This window comes from Perissodus microlepis, chromosome 20 (assembly GCF_051167445.1).
Source record: "Perissodus microlepis isolate ML-2025 ecotype Zambia chromosome 20, ASM5116744v1, whole genome shotgun sequence".
Classification (NCBI taxonomy): Eukaryota; Metazoa; Chordata; class Actinopteri; order Cichliformes; family Cichlidae; genus Perissodus; species Perissodus microlepis.
In genome coordinates, this window is record NC_140480.1 from 17,390,097 (window position 1) to 17,406,474 (window position 16,378).

The window sequence follows — 16,378 nt, forward strand, 5'->3', positions numbered from 1 at the left end:
AATTTAAGCCAAATTAAGGACCTGAACAGTGGTGAAGTGGATTAGAATGGTTAGTTTGTGGCTTTAGTTCCATAAGTGAACGACTGGAAGCTTTATTTTTAAAAGGTAATGTTGAGATCAATGCGTGCCCGTGCTGGGATTTTTTAAAAGATGGCTTTAGATGCCAACTGATAACAGAGACTGCTCTAGAGGAAAAACGTTCGTTGCGGTGTGTCTGGTGTCGTCATGACGCAGGCGAGTAGGTGGGGGTGACGTACAGAGCATCCCTCAACCCCCTCTAACGGATGCTGAGACTGAGCTCCTGTGCGCGCGAGCTCTGGTAGCAGCTCAATCTCCTCCTCATCCTGCAAAGATGTCGCATGAGCTTCTCCTCACACGTTTCTTTTCTTTCCTTTTTCTCCCACTGCCCTTCACAGTTCGCCGAATTTGGTTAAATTAGCTGCTTTCACAGCAGGGAGTAGCTATCCTCGTCCAGGCACACGGACGCCCCCTCCCCACAACGGAGGTGTTTAAACCCTCAACCGGCGCATTCTCTCTCTCTCTCTCTCTCTCTCTCTCTCCCTCCAACCGCCGCAGAACTCCGCCGACCAACCGTCAGGTGACCGCGCGGAGCGGAATATTCACCCGCACGGCCGTCGACTTTCATCCCTTCACTCCTTCTGACTCCAGGCAACGGGAGCTGCCGCATTCCCTGTCCCCCCGTGTCCTCTCATCCGGTTTGGGACATTCTCCGCTCCACGCACACGCAGATTAACGGGGATTCTGCCTCCCCACCCGCGCGCTGATGCTGATGTCCTTGAGCTCGGCCTGGACGGTGAGTCGATGAGTCCGTGCGTGCTCGCGTGCGTGACTGTTATTTACCCCGGGTACCCGAGCGCCTTTTTAATGGGGAAGATGTGCTGCTTTCGCTGTGATTCATTACTCGCATGTCGGGAGGTTTTTACGGGCTTACAGAATATGCAACATGGCCTGATGTGGCATTTGTCATCGCAGGCCTTACACAGCTATAACAAAGCCTATACAGTAGAGCATACCATAATAACCTGGCGAGCAGCGCTATGACATTATAAGGAAGTGTGTGCCTGCGTGTACGCGCGTCTACGCGCCGATGTGCGTGCACACGCGTGTGTAAATCTACATATATATTCATCCTTCCATCCATCCAGTGTCAGTTGATGAAGGGCTACAGTCCCACATTATCACCGAGCAGTACGCGCTGTTCTCGCGCCTGTCTCTTGCTTTTCCCGGGCGCTGTATGCAGCAGGCATGTAAGGGCTATTTGGGATCAGTTGCGTTGTTTGTCTCGGTTACGGCGCATCGCACCTGCAGCGCCAACTGCGGAGGGGTTTCATTTTGATCCGGTAATGATCCGTGGCCCAAGGGACCTTCACATGTCGCCCGGCGTCGCGTGGGTGTGAGTTAGGCAGAGTGGGCCGGCGGTGGCCGGGCCAGTAACCTTGCGGAGGGACATCGGGTAAGCTAGTGGCGCACCACTGGCTTCACTCTGTCTCTCCTTGCCTTTTAGCGGGCCTGCCGTGTAAGTGTCTCGACTTTATTCATAACCTCCCCTTGTTGCTGTATGTGTTTAAGATGAGCCGAGAGATGAAGCTTGAGTAAGTGTGAAGGTGACCAGGAAAGGTCGTTTTGAATGGTTCACGCTGTTGCATGAGGCAGCTCCAGGTGCACCAAGAATTAGTAATGTGTGTGAATGTGACTTTAGCTTTGGGTGGGTGGAGATGTATATGCGCTCATGTGGGAAGGACATGGGATACCTTGAGTATATCAGTGCTGGATGTGATGGATACAGATGGATACACGATAGTACCGATTAACTAGTTATCACCAGGCCATTTTCTTTCATTCTTTCTTTCCCCAAATTTATGCCCACATTTTGTTGTCTTTCTCAAACGTTCTCCATCCCCACCCCCCTCATCATTATCCTGTTTCTTTAACGGGCTCTACCGTAATGTGGATATCTAAGCCCTGTTGGCGGCCCACCTTTAATGGCTTCAGCCTCTGACTGTGTTAAATTCTAAGTGTGCTATTCCCACTGGGGAATAACAGAAGTGTGACTGGCACCAAGCCAGGCAGGCAGCTGCCCAGATACAAAGGCCCCACCAGAGGGCCTGTCGGAAAGTAGGACTGCAGGTGCACAGGTGGACTGCAGCGAGCTATAGGGAATACTGACACGCTCACATACACGGAATGTGGACAATCTCACCCCAGATGACAACAGTGTGCACAACATTTAGAAACGTGAACACACTGCTGCACACAAACTTATTCAGTTACACATGCTCAAGTCTGTGGAGCCTGGTTTGCCTCTATCCACCACACACAACACACATAAACACACATACTCACACACACACACAAAGTCAGAAAGCATACATGGACCTCCTGGCCCGAATTCAAATCCCATGAGGATCTTCTCTCCTGTGTCTTCTGCACACTTCTCAACCTCCTTGCTGCTGCAATGAAGAGAAAACACCAGAGGGAACAGAGCGGACACTTTCTCTTTTTAAAAAAAATCAAATTGCTTCAACCCTCTAAGGGATAGTGTGTGGACAAGCAGGTCCAGCATTCAGTATAAATGGGCAGGCTGCTGACAATTGTGGTGACCTTTTGTTTGACTCTTTTCATGTTCAGACACATTTTCAGTCAGGACAGGACACCCCTACCCCCTTTGCTGGCTCTCTTATTTTGAAAGCGTTGTTGTGTATGACACATTTGTGTGCATCATGACAGATCATATAATTGATGTCTCTGGGCATGAGGGTTTGTGTCTTTGTGTGCTTACTGTCCATTTGTGATGCTTGCATCCTGTGCCTAAAGGTTTGTGTGCAAATGCATGACAAAACAAAGTGCTTCTCTTTTTTTGCTATGTATGTAATGCAGCCTTACATGCACTTGTGTGTTGCACACATCAAAGCTGAGTCAAGCAGAAGGCCACATTCAGAGTTGGGTGCAGTAGTTTGGACGATGAACAGAAGCTGTTTGTTACGTGACTGTTACAAAATCAGACGGAATCAGTGAGTAAGACATCAGACTGGATAAGAAAATGTGCGACTGGCTGAGTAAATAAATGATTGCAGTAGCAGGAAGCAGGTAGACGGGGAGAGCAGCAAGAAAAGGGTGTTGGGATTGGGGCGGAGGTAAAAATAGGTAAAAATAATAACAAGCAATGAGACACCACAAGACAGAATGGAAGAACACAAAAAGGTGGTAAAACCATATAGATGGAGCAGAAAGATAGATATAGAGCAAGAAGAAGCTTCAAAGGCAAAGGAGGGTGACTCAGTCATAAACTAACACTCTCAGTCAGGATAGAAGCATGACAGGGAAGAGAAGAAAAAGGGGAGGGAGAAGATGCAAGAGGCAGAGACTGAAGAGTGGAGAGGAGGGAGGAGAAAAGGAATTAATAATCAGTTTCACTTTGGGGTTTTTTCTGCTCGTCCACATGTAAAATACTCTTATAGGGAAAAAGAATCTGATGTGTCATGTGTGATGCTGAGAATAGTTAAAGGCGGTGCTATTTGCTCATGCAGGATGAAGCTTCATTAGTGTTGGTGCAGTGGAAAGAGAAAGGAATGTGCTGCTGTCCTAGGCGATGCTGAGCGTTGTTGGTGTCAGATTTATTTTAATGAAATTTGTCCCAGAGATAGGTTAACATGTTTTTGTCAGTGATTAGGAAATTGTTTTTCAATAGATTAAGATGAGGAGCTCACTTCAGGAAATTCCAGATGTAGTGTATTCAACTGGTCTAAATTAATACTATCGGAGTATGACAGGCTAGCTTACTGTTTAGAAGTCCCACAAAAATATCAAAATATCCAAAGCAGGAAAAAGAATATATCTAGTTTCCCCACCAGTGGCGTTTTCAGTTTTTTTTTCAATTTTTTTTTCTCCCTTTTTTAATGTAATAGCCCCAGTGAACGGGGGGGATGGGATTAGAAAATTCCATCTGAAGTAAAACCAAACCAGCTAAAATTACTTGCAAATTCAGTGAGTTCCCACGACATTAATAATCACAGACCTCCCAACTACATCAAGGGGCTCTACAGTAGGACATGTGGCTGCCCTATAACCATATGGTGACCCCATGTATGATGCAGGACAAGATTCCCGGGGATAGTAGGGCTAAAACAGTGCAGCGCTGTAAATACAAAACTATTTTATTGAGTGGTAGAATTAAAGAATAACTTCTCACACATACTTTGTGTGAAGTCCTCCTTTGTAAAGTAAAGAAGTTAGAGAATGGATGGCTGTAGAAAAAAAACCACTATTGCTATTTAGGCACAGTGTTACATTGGGTGACATGCTCTCCCACGTTTGCACACATTCGCATTTTGACCCACAGTTGTAAATAGTTCTCTGTAAAACATCAGTTTAGTCCTCTTTAAGCAATAAAAAACTGCAGTGCTCTGTTTTTAAATGGGTCTATTCTGCTTTACCCGTATTTCTGTTCCCTGTATACTGTTCCAAAGGTGCATGATACTGTAAAACACAGCCAGTCTTTCAATTAATGTGGTTATCGTATGTAAGTAATCGGTCTGAGTGAAAAGCTCAGGATTCAGACTGCTTCACTCACGTACTTTGACACAGTCTTTTGTTTTCTGTTTGACTCTGTGTGATGTCAGTGAGAGTAGGTCTGGTGGTATGCATATAAGCCTTATTCACATGACTTTATAAAACTTTGTGAGGGGCAGCCAATCAGAAGAAAGTTATCTGAAAGGGAGCGGTAGGGGACTGAAAACAGATTATTTTAGATGAGCATCAGCTGAGGAGCTTCATAAATGATTAGTGTAAGATTACTCTGAACTGTGAATAGGGCTGCTCGATTATGGAAAAAATGATAATCACGATTATTTTCACTGAAATTGAGATCTCGATTATTTGACGATATTTATTTAACAATAACAATGTATTGAATAATGACTTTAAAGATTGTCAAAAAATAATATAAAATAGTGTGCAAATACTGATAACAGTGCAAATGTTTGCAATATAAAAAATAAATGAAAAATGTAAACATCTATGTTTAGTGAACTTTGCAGTGTTGCTCTGTGGTGCAGCTACGACACTGTAGCAAAGTTTACACACTATGTCTACTTGATCCACGTCTGACTCCGCGAACCCATAATGTTTCCACACCACTGAAGTTTTTTTTACCTCTCTTTTCAACCAACAGCAGTCACTCTCCTCTCCAAATAACTTCTGCTTAGCTTTCCGAGCTTCCCTCGGGTCCTCTTAATCAGCGGTCCCCAACCCCCGGGCCTCGGACCGGTACCGGTCCGTGAGTCGTTTGGTACCGGGCCGCGAGAGTTGAGGCTCAGGTGTGAAATGTATGGTTTTCAGGGTTTTTATCGGTTTTCAGCGTTATTTTGTTATCGTTTTTATCGTTTACTCGGTTTTCCTTGGTCTTTTCACGTGTGTTATGAATAAATTTTCTTTTTTTCGGTACCGGTACTAGTTTTATTTTGTTGTATTAAAGGCCGGTCCATGAAAATATTGTCGGGCGTAAACCGGTCCGTGTCGCAAAAAAGGTTGGGGACCGCTGCTCTTAATTGTTGTGACACGTGTTCGAAATGCAGAGAGGTGCGCTCGATTTGCCACACGGAGCAGCGCGAGAGTAAAGCACGAGGGAGGGGCTAATAATAGGCTCAGTCATTTTTAATGATCGTTGAAAGCCCAGATCGTAATCGAGATTAAAATTCGATTAATTGAGCAGCCCTAACTGTGAAGCATGAAAGGGTACACACACAGTAAACAGTAGAGATTAAGCATATTAAGTTTGAAATGAGCAGACCCTCTCAGACCCACTTTAAGGAAAGGGAGGAAAGACCTCTGAATTTGGGACCAATATTTTACATCTTCGATAAAAAGCTCTCCGTCCCACAGCTTGTGGCTCAGTAACATGGACAGGACAGAGAAGTACTGAGCAACAAAGCACCAGAGTAGGGCTGGGAGATATGGAAAACAATCTAACTATTTTCATATTGATATATGTCATGACATAAAATACAAGGATGACTTTTTCTCTTCCTTTTTAATTTTAAGTGAGATGTGAAAATATAAGGTCAATTATGGTTTAAATATTATTTCTGTCAGAAGCTGAACATTATAAATGTACTGCAACAACTGTATTTTAAATTAATAACAAGGGTATAAATAGCAAACTAAAGCAAAACCTTTAAGTGTTACAGTGGTCCCTCGTTTATCGCGGGAGTTAGGTTCTAAAAATAACTCGCGATAGGTGAAATCCGCGAAGTAGCCAACTTTATTTTTTACAATTATAGGCTGTAAAACTCCTCATTACACACATTATACACTTTTCTCAGACAGGCATGAGCATTTTCACACTTTTCTCACTTGTTTAAACACTCAAAGTTCAAACCTTCGTAGAAAAATTACTCCAGTATTATAGAATGAAACCAAGGCACCCGCGGTTGCCTTTGACGGTGCAAAACACGACATTGTTGTGTTTGTTAGGGAGAAAACTTACAGACATACAGTACAGCACTTCAGAGTCACACTGCTAGCGATCGAAGATTTATGTAAATTTGACAAGCTGAACGCATTCTGTACTGTAGAGGAGACACGGCACGAGATTGATTGACAATGGTCTACAGTAGGGGTGGGCGATATAAACGATATACGATAGAAACGATATAAATTTGGCCAACGATAGAGATTTTGACTATATCGCTCTATCGCGATAGCGCATGTTGATGATGTCATCAAGCTGCACCTGTTTTGGTCGAAAGCATCGCAGCGGCTAAAACCATTATCATCTGCAAATTATGGCGGGCGACAGTCATAGCAAAGAGATGAAGCACTTTTGAAATATGGGGAAAGCCAAAAACTGCGATTCCTCCACTTCCGTAACATTGATTCATTAATGTTGAATTCTCTCACAGCTGTTCTATTCCCATGTTGTTGCAGTATATTAAAAACTAACCTCGTATGGTGGATGAATAATCTCAGTTGTTCTCCTGACTGAAGTTTGGCCCGTGTATAGCATCCTGCTATGCGATTGCATTTGTCCCCAACCACCAGAATCCCTCACGTTAACTTTTATCGAGTGGAAAAAAAGTTGGCGTTCATCCTCCAGCTTCACTGTGCTAATGTTATACTAACATAGCTGTGTCGCTAGCAATCACGTAGCACAATATTATATACCAGGTAGTCCAACTTCAGTAACCCTGCAAACGCCACTGCTGTTTAGTTTTCTGTCTTTATTTATGTTGGAAGTGGTAGCAGAGCTGTACGTTTTAATTAGTTTCAAAAATCTTTCAGTCAGAACATGGTATGAAATGTTTAGGTGTAAACTAGCGAGCTAACTTCCTGTTAACTTCTAACTCCGTTAAATTTAATAAATTCTGTTTTCATGGATGCATGGATGTTAAACTTAATTGTTACACCCGATAAAGCAGCAACGCTGATGATTTTCTTAAAGATGAAATAATTTAGACCGTTTTTAACTCTTAGTGTTCGTTTGACTTTGGGACCTGAACGGGACGGAGTTTTGGACCCAGATTACTCTGCGAAGCTCCTCACTACAGCAGCCGTAATGCTCTGACAATCCATCAAGCAGTGCAGCTTACCAAAGTTGTACTAAAACATTTTTTAACAGATTTCTGCACACCAAAATCGGTTCGAGGTCAGTAAGCACAACCAGTATTCATACATAAGGCACACTCTCGATTTTTGAGAAAATTAAAGGATTTTAAGTGTGCCTTATAGTGTGGAAAATACGTTATACAGAAGAAAAGAATATATCGTGATATATATCGTTACCGCACATGCTTCAGATTATATCGCGATATGAATTTTAGGCCATTTCGCCCAGCCCTAGTCTACAGGCAATCAGGACGCAAAACACAATGCGCTGTCAAAAAATAGCATGTAAAATTGCTCCAAAAAATATAAAAGAAAATCCGCGAAACTGCGAGGCCACGAAAGGTGTAGCGAGGGACCACTGTACAGAAAAACACAAAGAAACTGAAATCTTTTGATCAGTTCCAAAGAAATAAAGTAGATAATTATGTATAGAAATAAACTGTTTAGAACTGATGATCCTTCGTTCACATTTGAAAACATTTCTTGAATTTGTACTAACGAGAACAGAAATAAAATGGACACATTCACTCAATTGTGATCGCTTATGGTCCAAGGGAAGTGTTGTACAGTCTCAATGAAGTGAGCAGTGAGGCTTATGTATGATTTGGTGTGCAAGTCATGCCAACATCAGTCTGATGTGGCAAACACAGTTGCTCGGATGTAGCTAGAAAAGCGAGAAATGTTTACGGCCACGTTGGTAGTCAGGGTCAGTCTCTTTATTTAGCTACTTAAGTCTGACATGTCTGACTGTGGCTACTGAGATAATGTTGTGGTGTTACCTGCATTTGTCTGCATGCTGCTGTGCTTCTTTGCCATACTTTAAATATCCAAAATACCTCCATACTCCCAAATTCCTCGAATCCTTCTTTTCAACACTGTCCTTGCGTTTGAGCCTCGGAGCCGTGTCCGTTGGGGTGTCATGTTCGGTAACGCTGTCACTCAAGTTTTTTTTTAGATGTCATCTTGTCTTTTATCTCGCCGGCATTCCTAATTTACTGGTGCGTAGCAGCCCAAACATTGGCTCCTGTGATGCTCCTGGCTCCTCCTCCTACGTTCTGCGTTGTGTGTGCCAACTTAAGTTGACATGACGTTAACTATTCCAATCATATTATTTGTTATGGGCAGCACTATTCTCATTGTCATTGGCCTTTTGTGTTGTCTGTCAAAGCGTGGCTGGAATGATCTCTGTTGACTTTGATTATGTTTGGTATACTTACATAGGAAGGTTTTCGCATGATAATTATTTTTATCTGTGTATCACCCAGCTGTACAGTAGAGTGTAGGTTTAGGTCTTCTCGTGGAGTTTATTGACAAAAAGGTCAGCAAGGCAAATATTGCGTTTTAATGATCCAGTATGAGTATGTTCAAGTTTGTAATTCTTAGTTGATATAAGCAAAAGCTACAAATGGGAAAAAGAAAGACAAAGACTCATGGAGCTTGCAGAGACAACAACCCTGGAGTCTTATAATCATGTATTATGACCGATATCCATGGATTCAGTAAAGAGAATGTAACCAGCTATGTGTCAGGCTATATCTGCTTGTTGTGTTTCAGTTCCTGTTTCTTTAAATCAGTTTAAATTAGTGTTTTGTTGTTTTAGGGTTTTTCGGCTCTTTTTTGACTAGACCCAGTTTATGTCAGTGTCTCTTTAATGTCTATTATAGACTTTAGTCGTAGGTATTTCCATATTGTGTCAAGTAGACTATAATTTGTTTGAATAATCCGTTGCAGATGCATAAAATGCCAAAAATGTAACTTTATAATCTCAGAAAATATTTTTTGAACTTAAACCTTTCAGTTTTCAACAATTCTTGCAAAGTTAAAGTTTTAAGTTCATGGAATATCCTAGTTGTATTGCATTGTATTTATTTGTATGTTATTGTATTTTTTAGGGCTACATAATTATAGTCATGATATGTCTGTGAAGGTTCTCAGTCATCCAGGTCATCGTAGTCAAAGGAGCTTGCAAAGAAAAGCGTCTGGACTTCTTTAAGTTACTTGAAGACGTTTCACCTCTCATCCGAGAAGCTTCTTCAGTTCATGATAATGATAATGATAATCCAGAATTTTGAGATCAGTATTTTTCTATTCAAGTATTCTTATTGATTTTAGTGACAAAATACTTGTGTATTGTATTTTTATGTAAACATAACACTGCTTTTACATCCATTTTGTTCTGCTTTCTTACTATTGTACAAATCTTTGCATCAACATAAAATCCTCCTTCTTATTTACCCAATTAATTCAGTGTATCTCTTAGATTAGAAATAGAAATTATAAATTTAACACTAAATTAAATCAACATAGAATTCTTTAAGTTTTAAGTTGTGCTACATTTCTATTTATTGCAGATACATAATGTGTCTGACCTAAGCGTATCCTTAGATACAGATGTCCTTAAAGCAAAATTTAAAATCTCACTCCATTCATTGTGCCTGCATGATGGATATGAGTAAAATTAAAATTGTTCACAATATGCCATTGCAGAAGGCAGGAAGGCCGTTCATCTTTGCGAGCTAAATGCTATGATCTGTACAGACTCCTTTTTATGGATGTCTGAGGTGATGTCGGACAATTTCTGTTGTCTTCCTTGACCTTTGTGCATGCATGTTATTGCAGAATGGGAGAGTTTTCAGAATGTTGAGTAAGATGTTGTGTTGCTTTTGCAACGCAGACACTTGAAACTTTTTTGTGGGAACAGCTCCCAGGTTAAATTTGGGAGATAGGCACCCTCTCTGCTTTAAAGATTTGGTTTAAAACCATCCTTTTTGCTAAAGCATATAATTATGGTAGGATCAGGTGACCCTGAATCCTCCCTTAGTCACGCTGCAATAGGCTTGGGCTGCTGGGATTGTCACATGATGCTCTGAGTGTTTCTTTTTAATCCTGCTTTTCACTCTATATATGTTTATACACAACTTTACATTTAATCATTAATTACTATTATTCTCTGGCTCTCTACCACAGGGTGTCTTTTGTCTTCCTCCCCTCACTCCCAACCAGTTGTGGCTTCCTGTAAAAAGGGAGCTTTTGCGTCCCACTGTCACCAAGTGCTTGCTTGTATTATTTCTCTGTATTATGGTAGGGTCTTTGCTTTCAGTAATCTGCTTTGAGGGCTGAGCTCTTTGCCTTCTGCTGATATTTGTTTTTAATTTCTGTTTAATATAGAAATATAGTATATACGTCAAAAACAGAGTTTGTACCGTTTCCTACCATCTTAAAGGACTCACTACACGCTATACAAAGTTTAGAACTAATAGTTGTTCGTGAATCACCTTGTTGGTGCAAAAATACTTTTTTTTTGCTTTCAGTGTGTTATCTTTGTCTTTTTTTGTTGATTTAACTAAAGAAATGAGAACAAATTATGTTCACAGGCTGCTAGTAACAAAGTGCCTAAAGATACAATTTGCAATTGGTGTGTCTTTGCTAAGTTGTCTGTGACATGTAAAGACAGCACTGCTTGAATCCTTGAGTTAGCTGTGTTTTTATGCTTGATTGATTCATAAGTGTTTAACAACAACGAAAAGGGAAAGAATAGACCACTTTGAAAAATGACGTGAAAGTTCCTTGGAAGCAAAATATAAAGAAAGAAAGGGTAACTTAAGATTTTTATAGAATACAATACGTTTTTTAGTTTCTTGTCTTGTTTCTGCTTTATCTCTACTGCTTCTTGGATTTACTCTCATTGCTCTCATCATTGAAAAAGAAAAATTGTAACAAAAAACTGTTGTGCATTTAGCAGCTTAAGAGACTTTAGTTACTCTTCTCAATGTCTGGGGACAAAACTAAAAATTCTGAAAATGAACTTACTGCTAATGCTGTTCACTGTGAGCTGGCTGTCAAAGTAAGACACTGTTTAATATAATAAATATAATGTTGTGTTTTGACCTTGCTTGCTACTCCCAAGTTGCCAAAAAGTTAATGACTATATGGGTGATGATCTTTGGTTTGTGTGTTTCAGGGTTTTATTGTGACTTTTTCCTCTTTGTACATTTATTTATGTTAAGATTAATGCTTTCATTTTTAACTATTGCATAGAAAGCACCAGTTTTGCATCTGACTCTGCCGACTTGCCCCGAGAAATGATTTGATGTAATCTTAATGACTGAGACTGGTAGAACAGGCTGGTAATTTCTCTCTCTCTCTCTCTCTTGCTCTTAGGTCCTGGTGTAGCTACCTCTGAACTGGCTCCACATCCTGTCTCTTATTTATCAGCCACCTTTGCCTTGATCGCCCCTCTCTCCATCCATTCATCATCCCTTCATCCCCATCAGTAAGCCCAACAGCTGGTCCACCTGACCGTACCTGCGTCTGTCCATGGACTGGCCGTGACTCTGGAGGGAGGGGGACAGAAACAAGGAAAGAGTTGAGTTGCAGAGGAGACGACGGAAGAGAAAGCTGGATTCATTCAGATGTCACGCTTCTGAAGTGGCCCTGCTCGCTGTCCTTCACCCCCTCATCCTCCTCTTCAGCCTTCTTCAGTTATGGAGATTTAAAGGAGCAGTGAGACACTATTGCCAAGACATTAAAGTGAAAAAAATACATATTACCCTGATATAAAATCATTTTTGAATAAAACATTTAGTCAGAAACAGGATTGTTGAGCACATGAACAACCCTCCAGAATCCAAACCAAAGGGGGCCTGAGTAGACAACGGAGAGAAAGAAAATCACACACACACAAAACCTTTTACTGACATGTCAACAACAGCCACAATGGGTGAAATGGCAAACAGCGCTGTGGAGTTTTACCCCAAAGGGACACGAGGTGGGGGTGGAGGAGGAGGAAGGGCAGATGGCAGCCATGCAGGGGGAGACTTTGGGGTCACAGTGAAGGAGCTCAGGGAGCTGATGGAGCTCCGAGGGGCTGATGCCCTACAGAAGATACAGGACAGCTATGGAGACACAGAGGGTCTCTGCCGGCGACTACAGTCCAATACCACTGATGGTGAGCAGACATGGGTGTAGAAATGGTTCAGTGGGAAGAATTGATAACAAAAGAAGACGTGCCTAGATGGATGAATGGGCTGGTGGAGGAATGGTACAGTGGATGAGTAGCTGGTTGCTGGTTGGATGAATTTATAGAGCAGAAGATGGAGGATGAATGAGATTGTACTCTTGATTGGAGTCAAACACAGGCACCAGCGCATCAGTGGGGATCAGTGTTGGGCAAGTTACTTTGAAAAAGTAATTAATTATAGTTACTAGTTACTTCTTCAAAAAAGTCACTGAGTTAGTAACTGAGTTACAAGATTCTAAAAGTAATTAATTACTTTAAAAGTAACTACTGCATTATAAAAAAAAGTTTAACCCTCTGGGGTCCAGGGTATAATTGGCCATTTTAACCACTTTTGATTTTACCTCTACATTTCACCTTTAAAAACGACTTACTTTGCCTTGTTTGGTATCATCCGTTTCAGCACAACCTCGCGTGTCTGAATTTACAGTTATGTGTTCATTTTGACATACTGTATTAACACAATTGATCTAAAATCAGAAAAAAAAACATAAAATCCGAGTAGAAAAAAGTTATATTTTTTTACTGTAACAACCACAAACATGTTTAATGAATCATATTTCATAACTTTAAATGTAAATATAAATTGTCAATTTTAAAATCATATGCACAAGTTTTGCAAACAACAAAGTTATTTGCAGCCATTTACCTTTTACCCCATTTTTTAATAACCATTTCAAACTATTTACATAACAATCAGCTGTTCTGCATTCAATAGGATGCTACATAAATTATTTGTGCCACTCCCAAAAAAATAATTTCTGTCCACTATAAAGGAGAACATCACAACCTGATACCTGCAGGTCTGACAGCAGCAGGTGTGTCACTCATCCTGTTTTTTATCTGGAGACAGCAGTCGCCTCATTGTTCTGACACACAACACAAAACTATCCACAACACTACACGCTAACTACACAAGACAACACATTAACTACACACTCCAAACACGCTAAACGTCACAAATCTCTCACATCTCAAAACTCTCTCTCTCTCTTTTTCTGCTGTCTTTCTTTCTCTCTCTCTCGTGGTCACTCCTCAATCTTCCCCCTCTTCCTAAACAACCAAATGTCATGTTGCCATATTATTTTTTTATTGGTTGACATGGTGTATTTTTCCACCAACACGAAAGGGCTGTTTTTTTTTTTTTTTTTTTGGGGGGGGGGGGGGGGGGGGGCATATGCAGAGAGTGCTTGCTAGTGATGTCCTTAAACAGTAAACGTAACGAAAAAACACTCGTATATATTGTTTATTATGACTTTGGTTTTACGTGGCCTATCAACACAATTTAAAAACTGGTATATATCACCTTGTTGCTTTGTCATCTTGAACGGGTCATGTGATTGGCTTACCACGACTACTTTATTCTTCCTCAGTCAAACAGCAGCACTCATGCGATTGCTTTGCCCCCCTGAGCTCCAGGTGTTGTGCAAAAAAGTGATCGTCGGGCAGAAAGTGATTGCCGTCCGCGGGACCGCGCGCAGCTGCTTAAAGCTGTAGCACCCAGATTACTTACATAGTAACGCCGTTACTTGTAACACCGTTACTTGTAACGCCGTTATTCCCATCACTGGTGGGGATTCTGTCTCATCATCATTTGGCATCATTTGGCCAACAGAAACAGATTAGGTGTGGTCACCAGTCATTTTAGAACAAAGCCACCTTTTATTTTAACAAGCTACGAACATACACTAAAACTGCTAATGATGTTTATTGTTGTGCGCAATATCAATACACAAATGAGTGCAACACATGTTAGATGAATTCTGAATTAAGTGCTGGTGCCTCCATTTTCCTGTAGTTGTAATCCTGACCTTGGAAGGCAGCTTCTGGTTGAGGTGCGTGTAAAGAGAATATGGGTGGATGGTCTGATTGGTGAATGGATGATGGGATTATATTGGATGGGTGAATGGGAAGCTGATAGAGTAAATCAATAAATGGATGAACTACAATCTCTGACAGTATACCTGCAAGGGTGTCTGGTGGTTTAGGTGCAAGTCTGTTATGTTTGTCTCTCAACTGTTAACAGTCAAGGAGGCAAAATAATCATTTTCATAGGCTGCCAGTTACCAGGACATGCTAATAAAATAAACCTTTAATAAATCCTTTTCAAAGTTATTATGATGCCCAAATGTTGTCTCGCAGGTGTTGAAGCTGTTCAGCTATACCTGTGTTTGCTTAGTGTTTTTCCTGTCTTATTCACATCAGTGAAGTTAGCCTTAATATACCTCTCTGTATTACTCATGTTGGTGGTTTGTGCAAATACTGAACATCACAACATTCATGAAGTTAGGGTTGATTGCAGGACGGTTATAAACCCTCACTCACTAAAGTAATACATTCAGGCCATCAAGATAAGAAGTACTTTAACTTATATCTGTTCTTATATTGTTGTTGTTGTTGTTGTTGTTGTTGTTGTTATTATTATTTACAGAGTTTCCGTTTTAGTTCAAGAGGCTTAACAAAAGTATTAACTGTTTAGCCTGTTTACTGTTATTTTTGAGAACCCAATAGATTGACAGGTTTATTTTGGTTTTTCAGCATAATAAAGGCCTCCTTTTAGATCTCTTTGAACTTCTTATTGAGAGTTTAATTAAACAGCTAATGCAAGTACCAACACTTATTTTATCTGCTTAATGTGTCATTGAGTCTCAGGGTTCTGGCCTCACCTGGCCACGGATGTGCTTGTCATTTCTTTTGAGCCTTTCAAATTTGATAAATGTTTTGTTATGTTTTTTTGTCTTTGAATTCGTTTGCTTTTTTTAACTGCCCATTTTTCAAGTTTGCAGGTCTTTCACACCTGCTAGGCTTACAGCTTGTTTTTGCATGTTTAAAGTAGTTTTGAATGAACTGCAAAGTGCATTGACACAAATGAAAAGCACCAACAGTGTTTTCCTTTCTCTCTTTTGTCAACTCAGTTAGCATTGTCTTTGTTTTACTTTTCTTAGATGTGAAGAGCTGCACACTAAAAACTCTCAAACTGAGATAAGTAGAGGCTGAAATTGGGACAAATTTATTTAGATTTTTTAGTGATTTTTTCTGCATTCTATATTAGGTTTTAAACTGCTAATTTACAAAGAGGTGTTAAATGAGTCTGTTGCTTATCATAAAAAAACGACTAATGAGAACAGTGATAAATTAGGCTTATTAATTTATTTGTGGTATGATTTCAGTATTTGGTATCAGCAGATACCTGAAGCCAAAGTGCCAATATCATCAGTACAGAACTGGAAAAAGTTGGATTGGTGTATATTGGAGATTAGTTATCGCTAATGTTTGATTATTTGTAGACTTAAACAATGAATAAATAGGATGTTTTGAAACAACTGAAAACTATTTTTTTAAAGGAACAATGAGTTTGGGTAATAAACTATTTGATAATTAGACTGTGATAAAGCTACGCAGCAGAGTGGAGTCCAACAATGGTAGGAAGTAGGACAGGACCTCCTGGGGCCTAGATACTAGTGACTGGAGAGATGATGAGGTGTAGATGGGGAGGCAGGTGGCATGAATGAGAGTCTGAAAGGTAGAATGACAGAGGAGCACAGAATTAAGGCACAGAGAACAGAGAAAGCTAACTGGCTTGCAGAAGGTGGGCAAGCAAATTAATGGACCAGAGTGATGACAACAGAATTGAGTTTGACAGCTTGAGAAAGGAGACGTGATGTAACAAATTGACTTACCTGGTGGCGGTAACTTGCCAGAGTTGCTGATGGTTTATCATATTTACAACATTATATA

At 40.6% G+C, this 16,378-nt stretch overlaps 1 protein-coding gene across 2 annotated transcripts in view; it reads left to right on the plus strand.

The window, feature by feature from the left end:
- The first annotated feature begins 271 nt into the window (after window positions 1–271).
- Window positions 272–16,378, plus strand: part of atp2b3b (ATPase plasma membrane Ca2+ transporting 3b) — an 86,001-nt gene continuing 69,894 nt past the window's right edge. The window contains exons 1-2 of one of the 2 annotated variants that reach the window (XM_084916942.1): window positions 272–814; window positions 11,785–12,571. In XM_084916942.1, the coding sequence (XP_084773068.1) occupies window positions 12,322–12,571 (250 nt within the window). In that variant the 5' untranslated portion in view covers window positions 272–814; window positions 11,785–12,321. The remainder of the gene's footprint in view (window positions 815–11,784; window positions 12,572–16,378) is intronic. The other variant, XM_084916943.1, reaches the window with a different exon arrangement.